At 36.5% G+C, this 19555-nt stretch overlaps 1 protein-coding gene across 2 annotated transcripts in view; it reads left to right on the forward strand.

Moving 5' to 3' along the window:
- LOC137622058 (uncharacterized) overlaps positions 1–17588 on the forward strand; it is a 17975-nt gene extending 387 nt beyond the window's left edge. Inside the window, exons 1-5 of one of the 2 annotated variants that reach the window (XM_068352536.1) lie at positions 32–111; positions 4433–4563; positions 10209–10448; positions 12459–12624; positions 17319–17588. In XM_068352536.1, coding sequence (XP_068208637.1) covers positions 4437–4563; positions 10209–10448; positions 12459–12624; positions 17319–17556 — 771 coding nt within the window. In that variant the 5' untranslated portion in view covers positions 32–111; positions 4433–4436 and the 3' untranslated portion in view covers positions 17557–17588. Of the gene's footprint in view, positions 1–31; positions 112–4432; positions 4564–10208; positions 10449–12458; positions 12625–17318 lie in introns of those variants that run through there. The other variant, XM_068352535.1, reaches the window with a different exon arrangement.
- The last annotated feature ends 1967 nt before the right edge of the window (positions 17589–19555 follow it).

Below are 19555 nucleotides of genomic sequence, written 5' to 3' on the forward strand. Positions count from 1 at the left end.
ACAGGTCCTTTAAGGATTTAAGGTTCAAGGACAAGGACAAGGACAAGGACAACAGCTGATACCTCGTCCTTCATGAAGATCCCACCTGTATAAGCATCTGTAACATCCACAGTTCGTACCTGTAGCTTCGTCGGCAGTGATTAGGAGAGAGACGCTAGAATGCATGAATCACTTTTTTTTTTTTTTTTTTTAAATAACGTCCTTCGTATCTTTAATATTTTTTTAATATTTAAGTTCAGAAACCCAATACTACTAAATTCAGTTCACTATACCACCAAACATTTTGCTAAGCATGTATTTTTCTAAATATAAGAAACTACGTATAATCATTTAAAATGTATCTCTCATACATTACTTCAGCTGCTAGCTCTATTATTATTATTATTATTATTATTATTATTATTATTATTATTATTATTATTATTATTATAGCTGCAACTCTAGTGGGAGAAGCAGGATGCTTATAAGTCCAAGGGTTCCAAAACAAGGGAGAAATAGCCCAGTAAGGAAAGAAAAATACTAAATAAACTACTAAAGAAATAATGAGCAATAAAATAAACATCTTAAGAACAGTAACAGCATTAAAACAAATCTTTCATGTATAGAATATAAAAACTTCAGAAAATCAAACAGCGGAAGAGAAATAAGATAGGATAGTGTGCCAAAGAAATAAGACAGAATAGTGTGCCCGAGTGTACCCTCAAGTAAGAGAACTCTAACCCAAGACAGTGGAAGACCATGGTACAGAGGCTATGACACTACCCAAGACTAGAGAATATTGGTTTGACTTTAGTGTCCTTCTTCTAGAAGAGCTTCTTTCAATAGCATTTGGAGCACCCTCCATTAGTTCTATATATCCTTGTTTCCAAGAATTAAAAGCAAAAATTTTAAGAATTTTCATTTTTTAGAATTTCAGTTCCTCAGCTGAGTACAGTACCATATTTTGTTGGATGTTTAAGTTTAAAAAATCTTCACATTTTTTTTTATAAACTAATCAAACTCTTTCATGAAATTTTCGCCATTTTCGCATCTCGTTTAATTTTCGACGTCAATCGTTCGAAATTCAGTTTTCCAATATATGTATTTACGATAAAATTTGGGTCTGTTCATAAATATTATCCCATGTTCCTTCATGCTTATAGGCCTATCTACGGAGATAGATTGCTATATAAGATATTTTAAAAAACTTCATATTATGTAGTTTCTTTGTCGTAATATAATTCAAAAGACTAATTATATAATCAAATCTTGCCTTAATAGGTAAACAGCTGAGCTCAAACGTTTCAATCATTTTGTGGGCAGAGTCTGAATAGTTATTCGCTTCTCAGGCGTTTATTATAAATCATTCGTTAGCTTTTAAACAATACATTTTAATTTATCGTAAAATACACGAATATTAGTCATTAGAAAAAAAAATTATGAAAAGGGGGTCTCTTTTTAAGTTTACGATACTATGATATATATATATATATATATATATATATATATATATATATATATATATATATATATATATATATATATATATATAGGCCTTAGGCATAGATCTAAACTGGATCAATGTGTTTTAATGTAATCTAAACTAAGCCAGTGTGTTTTGATGGAACACACACAAGGCGAGAACATATGAAAGGCCGTTCAATGAAGCGTCAAAACATCTGGTGACAGAAATTTCTTTAAAAAATATAAAATAGTTATTTTCCACTTACGAATAGCCAGGGAAACCACAGGCAGTCAGTGGGGAGGGTAGAGCCTTGTAACTGAAAGGTGGGGAGGGGGGATGAATGAGAGTTTTAGTGGTGGTCCGTAGTTAATTGGCAGCAGGTGATAAATATAAAATGAGAGCTTCGTTCGTTTGCTCGATTTAGATTGCCCTACCTTATGTAAGAGGCGGGCTCTTGGGTTGGCAGCCCGTAAAATGAGATCTGCCAGACGCCACGCATTGTAATTAAACTTTGCAAGACGCCACGCGTTGTAAATTAACGCCACACTCTGTAATTAAACTTTGAAAGACGCCACGCATTGCAATTAAAACTTTGCAAGACGCCACGCGTTGTAAATTAACGCCACACTCTGTAATTAAACTTTGAAAGACGCCACGCATTGCAATTAAAACTTTGCAAGACGCCACGCGTTGTAAATTAACGCCACACTCTGTAATTAAACTTTGAAAGACGCCACGCATTGCAATTAAAACTTTGCAAGACGCCACGCATTGCAATTAAAACTTTGCAAGACGCCACGCGTTGTAATTACACTTTACAAGACGCCACCATTGTATTTAAAACTTTGCAAGACGTCACGCGTTGTAAATTAACTTTGCAAGACGCCACCTTTATAATTAAACTTTGCAAGACGCCAGGCTTTATAATTAAACTTTGCAAGACGCCACGCTTTGTAATTAAACTTTGCAAGACGTCATGCTTTGTAATTAAACTTTGCAAGACGCCACCATTATAAATTAACTTTGCAAGACACCACACATTGTAATTAAACTTTGCAAGATGCCCCGCACTGTAATAAACTTTGCATGATGCCACATGTTGTAATTAAACTTTGCAAGATGCCACATGTAATTAAACTTTGCAAGATGCCACACATGGTAATTAAACTTTGCAAGATGCCACATATTGTAACTAAACTTTGTAAGACGCCAAGCATTGAATTTAAACTTTGCAAGATGCCACACATGGTAATTAAACTTTGAAACACGCCACACATTGTAAATTAACTTTGCAAAATGCCACACATTGTAATCAAACTTTGCAAGACGCCACTCACTGTAATAAAATTTTGCAAGACACCAGCATTGTAATTAGACTTTGCAAGACGCCACATATTTTAAATTTTGCAAGATGTCAGCATCTTAATTAAACTTTGCAAGACACCACGCATTGTAATTAAACTTTGCAAGACACCACCACTGTAATTAAACTTTGCAAGATGCCACGCATTGTAATTAAGCTTTACAAGATGCCACACATTGTAATTAAACTTGGCAAGACGTCACACATTGTAATTAAATTTTGCAAGAATCCACGCATTGTAATTAAACTTTGCACGACGCCACGCATTGTAAATAAACTTTGCAAGACACCATACATTGTAATTAAATTCTGCAAGACGCCACGCATTGTAATAAAACTTCGAAACACGTCTCACATTGTAATTAAACTTTCCAAGACGCCACGCATTGTAAATTGACTTTCCAAAACGCCACGCATTGCAACTAAACTTTGCAAGAAGCCACTCATTGTAATTAAATTTTGCAAGACGTCACGCACTGTAATTAAACTTTGCATTGTAAATTAACTTTTGCTTGTCATTATATATATATATATATATATATATATATATATATATATATATATATATATATATATATATATATATATAATAGATATACGCGTTTCACATATTAGTCACCCAAGAACACTTAATCATGAGGCAACAGTATTGGCAACAGATCGGAATTTCTTTCAAGAGATGGTTCAAAGTTGGGGGTGTGTGGATGTGGGATAAATCGAATAAGTGATGACATCTTTGGCGATAGTCCATGCTCAAGTGAGTCAGGTGATACTTATAAAGCGTGTGAGAGAGGGAAGGCTTGTGACATTTAAAAGAAAAAATAAAAACTTTTAATAAACACCCCCTTGTCAGTTCCCGTTTTCTGTCAAACGCTTCCATAGGTATTCCCGTTTTCCGTCAAAGTTTAGGATTCTAGGATAAATTGCGATAATCTCAATAATTTGTTAAATATCTAGTTCCAATTACAAGATTCAATCTTAATTGTGTAACACCCACGAGGCTACCTCTTCCCTCATTCATCGAGTGTGTTCCATTATGATTTTAGGAGGATTATTTTCAGAGAAACTTTGAAAGTCTCTTCCTTCCTCGGTTTTGCTCTCTATGTTGTATACATTCATCTACCTTAATATTAATGTTTTTAAGTGTTAATTATAATGATATCTTTGTGATACTTTTTGCCTTCGAAATAACATCAATTGTCTTGAGAACTAATATATATTATAAAAAACAACAACAATAATAATAATAACAACAATAATTATAATGATATTAATAACAATTCCCTATATATGATAGAGCAAGTATCTGGCCACTTAGATAATATATATATATATATATATATATATATATATATATATATATATATATATATATATATATATATATATATATATATATATATATATATATATATATATATATATATAAATCTTTACAGTCACGCTCAGATCTCCCCGTACTTCGGGCAAGAAGGTAAGAAAATAGTCATACCCTGGTGAGAAAGAGGTACGTGTCCGCGTATGTGCATACCTATCTAAACATTTAGCCGTCATTTTTGACGGGTCGCCTACACTAGCTACAAAAACTTCCTGTCTGAGAGGTAAACTATTTCACTTTTTTATAGAGGAATGAACTTCACATGCATTGAGGGACAAGCAGACCCAACACGCCAGGAAGATGACATCGCTGACGACGCCCTCTGCCAAACCCTGCTGTCGACCATATGCAAAAGAGTTTGGGCCTATTATAATAAAGGTAGAGATATCGTTTGAAAAAGGATACCCTGCCATGGAGGATAAAGATATCTCAATATTCTTATTATTTAACCCCTCGGATATATTTCCTGTTCTTTAGGCCATCTGCTCATTTTAAGAATCATTTTCTGCTCTTATAGCCATCTGTCTGATTTCAGAAATATATCCTGTTCTCATGGCCATCTGCCACAATTTAAGAAATATTTCCTGCTCTAATAGCCATCTGCTTAATTTCAGAAATATATCCTGTTCTTATGGCCATCTGCCTCAATTTCAGAAATATTTCCTGGTGTTTTAGTCGTATGCCACAATTTCAGAAACATTTCCTGCTCTCATAGCTATCTGCTTAATTTCGCACAAAAAATCTGCTTTTTACCATTCTGCTCCAATTTCAGAAATATTCCCCCCTCTTTAAGCCCTCTAGCTCAATTTCAGAAGTATTTCCTGCTCTTTTAGCCATCCGCCTTTATTTCAGAAATATATCCTGCTATTTAAGCCATTTTGATGCCCGAATATCAGAAATATTTCCTGCTCGTTTAGCCGTGCCCCAATTACAGAAATATTCCCATTCTTTAAGAAATCTGCTTCCTTTTGAGAAGCATGTCCTGCTCTTCTAACCATCTGCTCCAATCTCAGAAATATTTCCTGCTCTTTCAGCCATCTACCTCAGTCTCAAAAATTATATCCTGCTCTTTTAGCCACCTGCTAAAATTTCAGAAATATTTCCTTCTATATTAGCCATCTGCCTCAACTTAAGAAATATTTCCCGTTCTCTTAGCCATCTGCCTCAATTCAGGAAGTATTTCCTTCTATTTTAGCAATCTGTCTTAATTTCAGAAATATTCCCTGCTCTTTTAGCCATCAGCCTGTTTAGAAAATATATCCTGCTCTTTCAGCCATCTGCTTCAATTTCAGAAATATTTCCTTCTATTTTAGCCATCTGCCTCAATTTCCAAAATATTTCCTACTCTTGTAAACATCTGCCTCAATTTCAGAAACATTACCTGCTCTTTCAGCCATGTCTCAATTTCAGATATATTTCCAGCTCTTTTAGCCATCTGCCTCAATTTCAGAAAAATTTCCTGCTCTTTCAGCCATGTCTCAATTTCAGAAATATTTTCAGCTCTTTCAGCCATCTGCCTCAATTTCATAAATATTTTCTGCTCTTTTAGCCATCTGCCTCAACTTCAGAAATATTTTCAGCTCTTTCAGCCATCTGCTTCAATTGCAGAAACATTTTCTGCTCTTTTAGCCATCTGCTCAATTTCATACACATTTCCTGCTCTTATAGCAATCTGTCTCAATTTTAGAAATATTTACAGCTCTTTCAGCCATCTGCCTCATTTTCAGAGACACTTCCTGCTCTTTTAGCCATCTGTCTCTATTTCAGAAACATTTCCTGCTCTTTTACCTATCTCTCTTAATTTCAAGAATATTTCCTGCTTTCAGCCATCTGCCTCAATTTCAGAAACATTTCCTGCTCTTTTAGCCATCTCCCTCAATTTCAGAAACATTTCCTGCTCTTTTAGCCACCTCCTTCAATTTCAGCAATATTTCATGCTCTTTTAGCCATCTGCCTCAATTTCAGCAACATTTCCTGCTCTTTTAGCCATCTGCCTCAATTTCCGCAACATTTCCTGCTCTTTTAGCCATCAGTCTCAATTTCAGAAACATTTCCTGCTCTTTTAGCCACCTGCCTCAATTACAGAAACATTTCCTGCTTTTTTAGCCATCTGCCTCAAATTCAGAAACATTTCCTGCTCTTTAAGCTATCTGCCTCAAACTCAGAAAAATTTCCTGCTCTTTTAGCCATCTGTCTCTATTTCAGAAACATTTCCTGCTTTTTTAGCCATCTGTCTCAATTGCAGAAACATTTCCTGTTCTTTTAACCATCTGCTTCCATTTCAGGAATATATCCTGCACTCTTATCCATGTGCCTCCATTTCAGAAACATTTCCAGCTCTTTTAACTATCTGCCTCCATTTCAGAAACATTTCCAGCTCTCTTATCCATCTGCCTCCATTTCAGAAACATTTCCTGCTCTTTTAGCCATCTGCCTTCATTTTAGAAACATTTCCTGCTCTTTTAGCCAACTGCCTTTATTTTAGAAACATTTCTTGCCCTTTTACCCATCTGCCTCAATTTCAGAAACTTTTCCTGTTCTTTTAGCCATCTGCCTCTATTTCAGAAACATTTCCTGTTCTTTTAGCCATCTGCCTCTATTACAGAAACATTTCCTGTTCTTTTAGCCATGTGCCTCTATTTCAGAAACATTTCCTGTTCTTTTAACCATCTGCCTCTATTTCAGAAACACTTCCTGTTCTTTTAGCCATCTGCCTCAATTTCAGAAACATCTCCTGCTCTTTTAGCCATCTGCCTCCATTTTAGAAACCTTTCCTGCTCTTTTAGCCATCTGCCTCAATTTCAGAAACATTTCCTGCTATTTTAACCATCTCCCTCCATTTTAGAAACATTCCCTCCTCTTTTAGCCAACTGTCTCCATTTCAGAAACATTTCCTACTATTTTAGCCATCTGCCTCAATTTCAGAAACATTTCCTGTTCTTTTAGCCATCTTTCTCAATTTCAGAAACATTTCCTGTTCTTTTAGCCATCTGCCTCTATTACAGAAACATTTCCTGTTCTTTTAGCCATCTGCCTCTATTTCAGAAACATTTCCTGTTCTTTTAGCCATCTGCCTCTATTACAGAAACATTTCCTGTTCTTTTAGCCATCTGCCTCTATTACAGAAACATTTCCTGTTCTTTTAGCCATCTGCCTCCATTTCAGAAACATTTCCTGCTCTTTTAGCCATCTGCCTCAATTTCAGAAACATTTCCTGTTCTTTTAGCCATCTGCCTCTATTTCAGAAACATTTCCTGTTCTTTTAGCCATCTGCCTCTATTTCAGAAACATTTCCTGTTCTTTTAGCCATCTGCCTCTATTACAGAAACATTTCCTGTTCTTTTAGCCATCTGCCTCTATTACAGAAACATTTCCTGTTCTTTTAGCCATCTGCCTCTATTACAGAAACATTTCCTGTTCTTTTAGCCATCTACCTCTATTACAGAAACATTTCCTGTTCTTTTAGCCATCTGCCTCTATTTCAGAAACATTTCTTGTTCTTTTAGCCATCTGCCTCAATTTCATAAACATTTCCTCTTCTTTTAGCCATCTGCCTCAATTTCAAAAACATTTCCTGTTCTTTTAGCCATCTGCCTCTATTTCAGAAACATTTCCTGTTCTTTTAGCCATCTGCCTCTATTTCAGAAACATTTCCTGTTCTTTTAGCCATCTGCCTCAATTTCATAAACATTTCCTCTTCTTTTAGCCATCTGCCTCAATTTCATAAACATTTCCTGTTCTTTTAGCCATCTGCCTCAATTTCAGAAACATTTCCTGTTCTTTTAGCCATCTGCCTCTATTTCAGAAACATTTCCTGTTCTTTTAGCCATCTGCCTCTATTACAGAAACATTTCCTGCTCTTTTAGTCACATGCCTCAATTTCAGAAACATTCCCTGCTCTTTTAGTCACATGCCTCAATTACAGAAACATTTCCTGCTCTTTTAGCCAACTGCCTCTATTACAGAAACATTTCCTGTTCTTTTAGCCATCTGGCTCAATTTCAGAAACATTTCCTGTTCTTTTAGCCATCTGCCTCAATTTCAGAAACTTTTCCTGTTCTTTTAGCCATCTGCCTCTATTTCAGAAACATTTCCTGTTCTTTTAGCCATCTGCCTCAATTTCAGAAATATTTCCTGTTCTTTTAGCCATCTGCCTCAATTTCAGAAACATCTCCTGCTCTTTTAGCCATCTGCCTCCATTTTAGAAACCTTTCCTGCTCTATTAGCCATCTGCCTCCATTTCAGAAAATTTTCTGGCTCTTTTAGACAGCTGCCTCAATTTCCTGCTCCTTTAGCCAACTGTCTCCATTTCAGAAACATTTCTTGCTATTTTAGCCATCTGCCTCCATTTCAGAAACATTTCCTGCTCTTTTAGCCACCTGCCTCCATTTCAGAAAAGTTCCATGCTCTTTTAGCCAACTGCCTCCATTTCAGAAACATTTCCTGCTCTTTTAGCCATCTGCCTCTATTTCAGAAACATTTCTTGTTCTTTTAGCCATCGGCCTCAATTTCATAAACATTTCCTCTTCTTTTAGCCATCTGCCTCAATTTCAGAAACATTTCCTGTTCTTTTAGCCATCTGCCTCTATTTCAGAAACATTTCCTGTTCTTTTAGCCATCTGCCTCTATTTCAGAAACATTTCCTGCTCTTTTAGCCATCTGCCTCAATTTCATAAACATTTCCTCTTCTTTTAGCCATCTGCCTCAATTTCATAAACATTTCCTGTTCTTTTAGCCATCTGCCTCAATTTCAGAAACATTTCCTGTTCTTTTAGCCATCTGCCTCTATTTCAGAAACATTTCCTGTTCTTTTAGCCATCTGCCTCTATTACAGAAACATTTCCTGCTCTTTTAGTCACATGCCTCAATTTCAGAAACATTTCCTGCTCTTTTAGTCACATGCCTCAATTACAGAAACATTTCCTGCTCTTTTAGCCAACTGCCTCTATTACAGAAACATTTCCTGTTCTTTTAGCCATCTGGCTCAATTTCAGAAACATTTCCTGTTCTTTTAGCCATCTGCCTCAATTTCAGAAACTTTTCCTGTTCTTTTAGCCATCTGCCTCTATTTCAGAAACATTTCCTGTTCTTTTAGCCATCTGCCTCAATTTCAGAAATATTTCCTGTTCTTTTAGCCATCTGCCTCAATTTCAGAAACATCTCCTGCTCTTTTAGCCATCTGCCTCCATTTTAGAAACCTTTCCTGCTCTTTTAGCCATCTGCCTCCATTTCAGAAAAATTTCTGGCTCTTTTAGACAGCTGCCTCCATTTCCTGCTCCTTTAGCCAACTGTCTCCATTTCAGAAACATTTCTTGCTATTTTAGCCATCTGCCTCCATTTCAGAAACATTTCCTGCTCTTTTAGCCACCTGCCTCCATTTCAGAAAAGTTCCATGCTCTTTTAGCCAACTGCCTCCATTTCAGAAACATTTCCTGCTCTTTTAGCCATCTGCCTCTTTTTCAGAAACATTCACTGCTCTTTTAGCCAACTGCCTCCATTTCAGAAACATTTCCTGCTCTTTTAGCCATCTGCCTCTATTTCAGAAACATTTCCTGCTCTTTTAGCCAACTGCCTCCATTTTAGAAACATTTCCTGCTCTTTTAGCTATCTGCCTCTATTTCAGAAACATTCCCTGCTCTTTTAGCCAACTGCCTCCATTTCAGAAACATTTCCTGCTCTTTTAGCCATCTGCCTCTATTTCAGAAACATTCCCTGCTCGTTTAGCCAACTGCCTCCATTTCAGAAACATTTCCTGCTATTTTAACCATCTCCCTCCATTTTAGAAACATTCCCTGCTCTTTTAGCCAACTACCTCCATTTCAGAAACATTTCCTGCTATTTAAACCATCTCCCTCCATTTTAGAAACATTCCCTGCTCTTTTAGCCAATTGCCTCCATTTCAGTAACATTTCCAGCTATTTTAACCATCTCCCAACAATTTAGAAACATTCCCTGCTCTTTTAGCCAACTACCTCCATTTCAGAAACATTTCCTACTATTTTAGCCATCTTCCTCAATTTCAGGTGATGCTGAAGCAGTGATATCCTTGGTAGGAAGATCAGCTGACAGTGCTAATGGCAGCAGCAGTGACACCTGCGGAGAGAACTCAAAGGATCCCTGGGATCCCCTGTTACTGTGGGTACGTCCTGGTCACTGCTGCCTGCGCTTCTTGGCCAATCAAGTGAGCGAGGCAGAGCTTTCTTCAGTAGCCTCCGTTGGTTGCGGTACGGGACTTTTGGAATGGCTGATCCAAGCCACAACAGGTAAACATGTGGAGAAGAACGACCCTCATCTTTCATTAGGAATCGAAGGAATCCTTGGCATGCTTCGCTCCGAAGACGCGCACCGTTTCACACCCTCACTGTACGTCTAGTAACCAAACACTGTAGAGAGAGATGGCAGAGGTGGGTAGTCTAACCAAACACTGTAGAGAGAGATGGCAGAGGTGGGTAGTCTAACCAAACACTGTAGAGAGAGATGGCAGAGGTGGGTAGTCTAACCAAACACCGTAGAGAGAGATGGCAGAGGTGGGTAGTCTAACCAAACACTGTAGAGAGAGATGGCAGAGGTGGGTAGTCTAACCAAACACCGTAGAAAGAGATGGCAGAGGTGGGTAGTCTAACCAAACACTGTAGAGAGAGATGGCAGAGGTGGGTAGTCTAACCAAACACCGTAGAGAGAGATGGCAGAGGTGGGTAGTCTAACCAAACACCGTAGAGAGAGATGGCAGAGGTGGGTAGTCTAACCAAACACCGTAGAGAGAGATGGCAGAGGTGGGTAGTCTAACCAAACACCGTAGAGAGAGATGGCAGAGGTGGGTAGTCTAACCAAACACTGTAGAGAGAGATGGCAGAGGTGGGTAGACTAACCAAACACCGTAGAGAGAGATGGCAGAGGTGGGTAGTCTAACCAAACACCGTAGAGAGAGATGGCAGAGGTGGGTAGACTAACCAAACACCGTAGAGAGAGATGGCAGAGGTGGGTAGTCTAACCAAACACCGTAGAGAGAGATGGCAGAGGTGGGTAGACTAACCAAACACCGTAGAGAGAGATGGCAGAGGTGGGTAGTCTAACCAAACACCGTAGAGAGAGATGGCAGAGGTGGGTAGTCTAACCAAACACCGTAGAGAGAGATGGCAGAGGTGGGTAGTCTAACCAAACACCGTAGAGAGAGATGGCAGAGGTGGGTAGTCTAACCAAACACTGTAGAGAGAGATGGCAGAGGTGTCTGGACTACATACAAGAACTCGCCTTGCTGTGAGGGTGTGATAGGGTGTACTTATTTAGAGCGCAGCGTGTCAAGTATTCCTGTCTCCAACTGTACTTTAGGTTTTTCCAGTTTGAAGTAACAGACTGCCGAGATTAGAGACTTTGTGGTTTTCGTAATATTACTGAATGGAAAATCCTCTCGCTTTTCTGTTGGGCTCTGAAATTGTGTATTTCCTTCCATGCTTACAAGACTCGATTTCAGAAGTGGATAGTTTGCAATAAACTGGTGGGAAAATTCATCAATTAAATAACACTTGGTTTACTCTGATCATGTGATGAAACAAGTATCCCAAATTAAAAGCAAAATATTTATATCAAGTGTAAATAACAATAATATTGACAGCATAAAACAATTTGAATCACGTGAATTTTCAAACAATTTTTCCTGCTTTTTGACTTTTAGTATGTCAATAGACCGCTGAATTACATAAACATCTATTTTAAAAGAAGAAATCCAGTCACTTTGATTCTATCAGATTTCCAATGGCTTGATATTCTAGCCCACTAATCAATATTATGTTCCATTAAACATAAAAGTAACTTTAATTTCAAGAAACTAACAAAAAAAAAAAAAAAAAAAATCCGTGAGATTTTAATGTTGAATTTATTTTGTACAAACAGGATTTTTACAATAATTGCAAATGAAAGTACATCAGCAGTTAAAAACGCAAGCGCTTTACCAATTTAAATGTCACTCATGAATGGAACTGGCAAGGGACAATGCCCTAGAGATTGACTATATATGCATATGATCAGCGCCCGATCCCCCTCTCCGCCCAAGCTAGGACCAAAGACGGCCAGGCAATGACAGCTGAGGACTCAGCAGGTAGACCTATAGACTCCCCCAAACGCCCTACCATTTCCAAGGATGATGAGGTTGCAGACAATACAAGAAACTATCGAGCTTGTAGGGGATTCGAACCCCAGTCCAGCATATTGCCAGGCAGGAACGTTTCCAGTAGGCTATCACAATCCTTCATGCTTTATCACTATTCTAATTTCAGGTTTGTCTGTCATGGGTTACGAAATCAACGGGGATTGGTGGAGCTCGAAGTATGCACCGCCCACTTTCATCCCGCTGACCTACGTTGACCCAGAAGATGACCCTCCCAGTGTCCCTCATTGTCATGCCTTGATGTGCTGTTATTTCAACAATGCTCGCGTGTTTAAGTGAGTGAGTGTTGGGCCGGAAAGGCGTGATGATGAGACGCGTCTTTTAAAAAGATATAAAAACAAAACTTTTGTGTTTTAAAAAGATATAAAAACAAAACTTTCGTCTTTTAAAAAGATATTAAAAACAAAACTTTCGTCTTTTAAGAAGACATGAAAGCAAAACTTTCGTTTTCTAAACAGATATGAAAGCAAAACTTTCGTCTTTTCAAAAGATATAAAAACAAAACTTTAGTCTTTTAAAAAGATATAAAAACAAAACTTTCGTCTTTTAAAAAGATATAAAAACAAAACTTTCGTCTTTTAAAAATATATAAAAAACAAAACTTTCATCTTTTAAAAAGATATAAAAACAAAACTTTCGTTTTTTAAAAAGACATAAAAACAAAACTTTCGTCTTTTAAAAAGATATAAAAACAAAACTTTCGTCTTTTAAAAATATATAAAAACAAAACATTCGTCTTTTCAAAGGATATAAAAACAAAACTTTCGTCTTTTAAAAAGATATAAAAACAAAACTTTCGTCTTTTAAAAGGATATAAAAACAAAACTTTCTTCTTTTCAAAGGATATAAAAACAAAACTTTCGTCTTTTAAAGATATAAAAACAAAACTTTCGTCTTTTAAAAGGATATAAAAACAAAACTTTCGTCTTTTAAAAGGATATAAAAACAAAACTTTCGTCTTTTAAAAAGATATGAAAGCAAAACTTTCGTCTTTTAAAAAGATATAAAAACAAAACTTTCATCTTTTAAAAAGTTATAAAAAACAAAACTTTCGTCTTTTAAAAAGATATAAAAACAAAACTTTTCTCTTTTAAAAAGATATACAAGTTTGTTTCGTCTTTTAAAAAGATATAAAAAACAAAACTTTTGTCTTTTAAAAAGATAAAAACAAAATTTGTGACTTAAAAAGATAAAAAAAATCCTCTTTTAAAAAGATGAAATAAAACTTTTGGCTTTTAAAAAGATAAAAAAAAATTATCTTTTAAAAAGATAATACAAAACTTTTGTCTTTTAAAAAGATATAAAAAACAAAACTTTTGTCTTTTAAAAAGATAAAAACAAAATTTGTGACTTAAAAAGATAAAAAAAATCCTCTTTTAAAAAGATGAAATAAAACTTTTGGCTTTTAAAAAGATAAAAAAAAAATTATCTTTTAAAAAGATAATACAAAACTTTTGTCTTTTAAAAAGATATAAAAACAAAACTTTCGGCTTTTAAAAAGATAAAAAAAAATCTCTTTTAAAAAGATAATACAAAACTTTTGTCTTTTAAAAAGATATAAAAACAAAACTTTCGGCTTTTAAAAAGATAGAAAACAATTTTTTTTTAAAAAAGATAATACAAAACTTTCGGCTTTTAAAAAGATAGAAAAAATCGTCTTTTAAAAAGATAATACAAAACTTTCGGCTTTTGAAAATATAAAAAAATCCTCTTTTAAAAAGATAAAACAAAACTTTTGGCTTTTAAAAAGATAAAATAAAAATCCTCTTTTAAAAAGATAAAAAAAAATTCTCTTTTAAAAAGATGAAATAAAACTTTTGGCTTTTAAAAAGATAAAAAAAAATTATATTTTAAAAAGATAATACAAAACTTTTGTCTTTTAAAAAGATAAAAACAAAACTTGTGACTTAAAAAGATAAAAAAAATCCTCTTTTAAAAAGATGAAATAAAACTTTTGGCTTTTAAAAAGATAAAAAAAAATTATATTTTAAAAAGATAATACAAAACTTTTGTCTTTTAAAAAGATAAAACAAAACTTTTGGCTTTTAAAAAGATAAAATAAAAATCCTCTTTTAAAAAGATAAAAAAAAATTCTCTTTTAAAAAGATAAAAAAAATCCTCTTTTAAAAAGATGAAACAAATCTTTTGTCTTTTAAAAAGATAAAAACAAAACTTGTGACTTTTAAAAAGATAAAAAAAAATCCTCTTTTAGATAGATAAAAAAAACTTTCGTACTTTAAAATGATATAAACATAAAACTTTCGTCTTTTAAAAAGATGATAATCCACGAAATCTGTTTTTAAAAAGCTTATGTCAAAAATGTGAAAATTCAAAAGCATATCCCTTTGAAAACAACGAAGATCCACAAAACTTTTTGAAAACCATCTTTCAAAAATTAAAATCTGTAAAAAATGACTTTTAAAATTTTTTTTCAACCTTATTAGTCCCGATATATCGCAGGGTTGGCCGCTCGGGTTAACTTTCTCCACCTATTTCTATTCCTTGCATCTTCTTCCTCCCGTCCCACCCAACACATATCCCTCCTCGCCACATCCCTCCACCTGATCCGCCGACTCCCCCACACTCCTCCCTATCACTGATATATTCTAAGCTCGCTTGATCAGTTCCACCTACTCCCTTCCTATTAAATGGCCATAGTATCTTAGATGTGCTTCCCTAACCATCCTTACATTATATATCACACATTCTTCTCTTGCTTGAGGGTACACTCGGGCACACTATTCTATCTTATTTCTCTTCCTCTTGTTATGTTAATGTCTTTATAGTTTGCTTAGGAAATATTTATTTCAATGTTGTTGCTCTTCTTAAAATATTTTATTTTCCCTTGTTTTCTTTCCTCACTGGGCTAGTTTCCCTGTTGGGGCCCTTGGGCTTATAGCATCCTGCTTTTCCAACTAGGGTTGTAGCTTTGCAGTTAATAATATAATAATATCTTGACTCGCCCTCCTTTCCAGTTGTGATATTCCAGCAATCCGTCTCACCATCCTCATCTCGATTCTTTCTAACAGTACCTCCCCTTTCTTTTCAAGTGGCCAAGTTTCTGTCCCATATGATAGTGGTGGCATCATAACTGTTATAAAAATCTTCATTTTGAGTTTTAATGGTATTTTCTAGTCTTAAATAACTCCCGTGACTTCTCTTCATTTTTGCCATGCTTCTTTCACTCTGTCTCACTGCTTTCTCAGTACCGCCCTCCTCTGTTATTAATCTCATTGTTCTGTTTTAACACTGTGACATCTTCAACTTGAGTGTTTACTTCTTCATGTCCTTCTCTACTGTAAATTATTAGTTTTGTCTTTTCAATGTTCACCTACAATCCTTTCCTTTCTAGGGATCTTTTTCCATACTAAAATTGCAATTTTCTTCTATGTTTGCTATAACGACTAAATCATCTGCAAACATCAGCTCCCATAATTTTCCGCTGTTCCGCAATTCAGATGGCATAGCGTCTATAATGACTAAAACAAGAATGGACTCAGAACACATCCCTGATGGAGGCCCACCTCCTCAGAGAACACATCAAACTCCCCATACTTCGTATGTACAATGATTCTTGGTCCCTCATACATCATCCTCATTAACCTTACTAACTTTTCTGATACTCCTCTCTTTCTTAAACACCAATAGACTAACCTTCTTGGCACCGTCATGCACCTTTTCAAGATCCACAAAATACATGGAACTTTCCTGTTTCCTTCTAAATGCTTCTTTTGGTATGGTCTTACTATAAAGATAGAATCTACTCCACTCTTTCCTTTCACAAACCCCAACTGCTGTTCATGTATATCTACCAACTCTACCAACCTTCCTTCTACTAATCTTTCTAGTATCTTGAATACAGGATCCAAAAGCTTTGTTCCTCTGTAGTTCCCACAGTTTAACGCGTCTCCTTTTTCGTTTAAACAACTTAACCATCCAACTATCTCCCCAGTCACTTGGCATTACTTCCCAGATCTTTTCAAAGTGTGCGCACACACTCTTTGCCTAGATTTCTCAATGTCTTAATAATCTATATTGTTATCTCTGATTTTCCTGTAGCTTTACTTGCTTTTCCTTTCCATATAGCATTCTCGACTTCATTCTCTCTGTTTGCTATTGGTCCTTCTACTGAAGGAACATTTTCCAGTTCTTCACACTCATTCTCAGTGTTTTAACAATTGTAAAAAATAGTCTTGCCATCTTTTCTTGACTTTCTCTTCCTCAATTAAGATATTTCAATTTTCATCTTTTATGATTGCTTCTGCAATTTTGAACATTATCTTTTCTGCCTCTGGTGTTTCCATCATTCAATGGCACTTTCTCCTGGCTTCTCCTTTTGCCATTGCTAGTCTACCATTCTCTTTTTTCTGCTTTACCCATCTATATTCCTCAATAGTTTGGTAGTTATTATATTCTTCCCGCCTTCTTCTGGCGGTACTCTTTTTCTTTCACAGCTGTTTGAACCTCTTGAATCCACCACAATATTTCTTTTCCCTGTTATTTACCACTTGTCCTCCCACACACCATTGGTGCTACTGGCACTACAATCTCTTTCATAGCATCCCGTATTTCTTCAGGCCATTTTGATGTTTCATTTACATAAATCTCATACCTAGTTCTTTCCACTTCGAAACTTTACTGCCTTCTTTCCCTTCAGCTTCCAAGTTTTGATCCTCCTAGTTTTGACTGGAGCTTTTCTAACCTCACCAGTATATGTTGAGCTACAACAGACTCATTTGAATATCCTTACAATCTATAATAATTTTCATGGTCAATCTGTGTCCCATTTTGTTTACTTTTATATATCACCAAATGACTTCTCCTATGTCTTATAGAAACAAAATCTATAAAAGTCTTTCAAAAAGATGAAAATCCATGAAATATATATCAGCAAAAGATAATGCATAAAAACGTGTATGTTCTACAAAATAATAATCAATAAACCTTTGGATTCTCTCTTTGTACGTAGGAAATACGTCAACGCGTACGAAGGTCCCCTATTAATCATAATAGGTTCGACAAGTACGGCTAAATGCACGGAACCTGGACCTCATGACTACAAAGACGTCCATCCATGGACTCTGAAAGCGACTCATAATATCACGGATACTGACATCATCGCCTGTTATGTGCGAGATCCCTGGAAGGTGGATGTAGCTAACCGGTTACGTATTTTCACTAAGAGGCAGAAAAAATTATTTGCTTGAAAATTATTCCTTAATAATTGTGAAGTACTCGAGTGGACCTAAACATAATAAAAAATATAACTCTCTGAATGTTCTTTTATAATCCTTTGGATAGAATAAAGTTATTACAAAATTGAGTATTTGCAAATTACCACTAAGTCAAACATTACTGGATAAAATGTTTGCATATACATCATCCTTTGCAATTACAAATATGACAAAGATGACCAGGACATTCCTTTCATTATGATGTGAATAAACAAAAATTACGGTTTGCAATATTTCTCTAATTCAAAATTAATGTTTCTGCACACTTCAACAAAATCCCCTTAGTTCTCATGACCTTTACTTTTATAACCCTGCCAACAAAATTGAATCTAATAACTCTAATACTAAACCTTTAATCTCTAACCTTATAGCCCTACTAACGGACCTTTGACATTTAATCTCGTATTTCTACAAATAGACACTTAACCCAAGCCAATAACTTAAATACACAAGCACAGTTATTTCTTAAGGATGAAAAGATTCGGTAAAGTTTTACTGTATTATAGTGCCATAGAGACATCTGATGGAGATTTTGTGTATATGATATAATTATAACCCTTAGTGAACCAGCTAGTAAATGTTGAATTGTATCGGACACTTGCAGCAATCTTGCAACCCTGTTATACTCAGTGCAGAGAGAAATGGACGATTGGGTAAGGCACCTGGTTTTACAGGGATTTGGAATACTGACGCCCGGAATAGAGAGCACATACAGTAGTGCAAGTGTGGGATCCGTGTGTACGATATGTTTTCCCGCGCAGTTATAAAGACGTGCGGAGCCTATTGCAGGCCCTTGTAATCTGGGTATCTGATTATTAAACAATGAACCGTCATCGACTCTTCTTCCTCAACCCCAAGATGGCGCAGTGAGATATGAACCTACGCCTGTGGAGCGTAGATCAGGATGGCACCACCTATTAGACCTCGTCTTGCAACGCCCTCCAGGAGGGCCATCGCAACTCCGTCACTTCGTCAGGCCCGCGACACCATTATCTCCCAGCAACAAGCTATCATTGCACTGCAAACCCAGGTGGCTAACCTGCCGGTAGCCAGAGTGCCACGTGTGTCCAATGCTTCAGCTCCTGAGAAGTGTGATGTGGAAATGTCTTCAGCGGCGTTCAGGACATGGAGGCGGTCTATGGAGTGCTGGATACACCTGAACAGGTGGCCTAGTTTGGAGGCCGTCATGCACATCCGTCTTCTGTGTGTGCCAGCTCTACAGAGAGCTTTAGATGCAAAGTTCTCAGCGGCCCAATGGTCATGTGTGAGCCCCAAGGAGGCATTAGATAGCATTGAAAAGCTAGTACTACGGTCATCCAACCAAGCAGTGCTATGGAGCGAATTCTTTAATGATGTTCAGGCCACGGATGAGCCTATCAATGTGTATTTTCAAAGGTGTTCTCAGTTAGCTCTAGATTGCAAGTTCGAGTGCCCACAGTGTAATTCCGATCTGTCTGAATATATGCTATTGCGTAAAGTGATGGTAGGGTTGAATAATTTAGTGCTTAAAAGAGAAATTTTTCAAAGTTATCATAGGTATGATAGCGTAGACGCCCTCAGGGCACAGTGCATAGCATTTGAAGCTGCGGTTAGGGATGTAGGTGAGAGCGGGAAAATTTCCCGCCAAATTTCAAGTTATCCGCCAGTCGAGGCAGCCAATGTCACGGAGGAGGGGGAGTGTGCAGCCGCCACTATCCACCGTGCTGTGCATCGTACGCCGCCAACGAGGTGCGGCAACTGTGGCAGTTCGCACTCCGATAAGAATTGGTGTTTGGCCAAAGGTGTTACTTGTTATAATTGCCAGAAAGTGGGGCATTTGAAGAAATGCTGTAGGGGCAAACGTAAGGTCCTGCCAGAAGTATCTAGTGCTGTAGTGATTGCATCTACCGCCGTTGCGGGACAACCGTTATTGAATGTATCAGTGTCAGTGCCGGGGGGGAGGGAGTGTGTACCCACCACCGCCGTTGCCGAT

Source organism: Palaemon carinicauda, chromosome 28 (assembly GCF_036898095.1).
Source record: "Palaemon carinicauda isolate YSFRI2023 chromosome 28, ASM3689809v2, whole genome shotgun sequence".
NCBI lineage: Eukaryota > Metazoa > Arthropoda > Malacostraca > Decapoda > Palaemonidae > Palaemon > Palaemon carinicauda.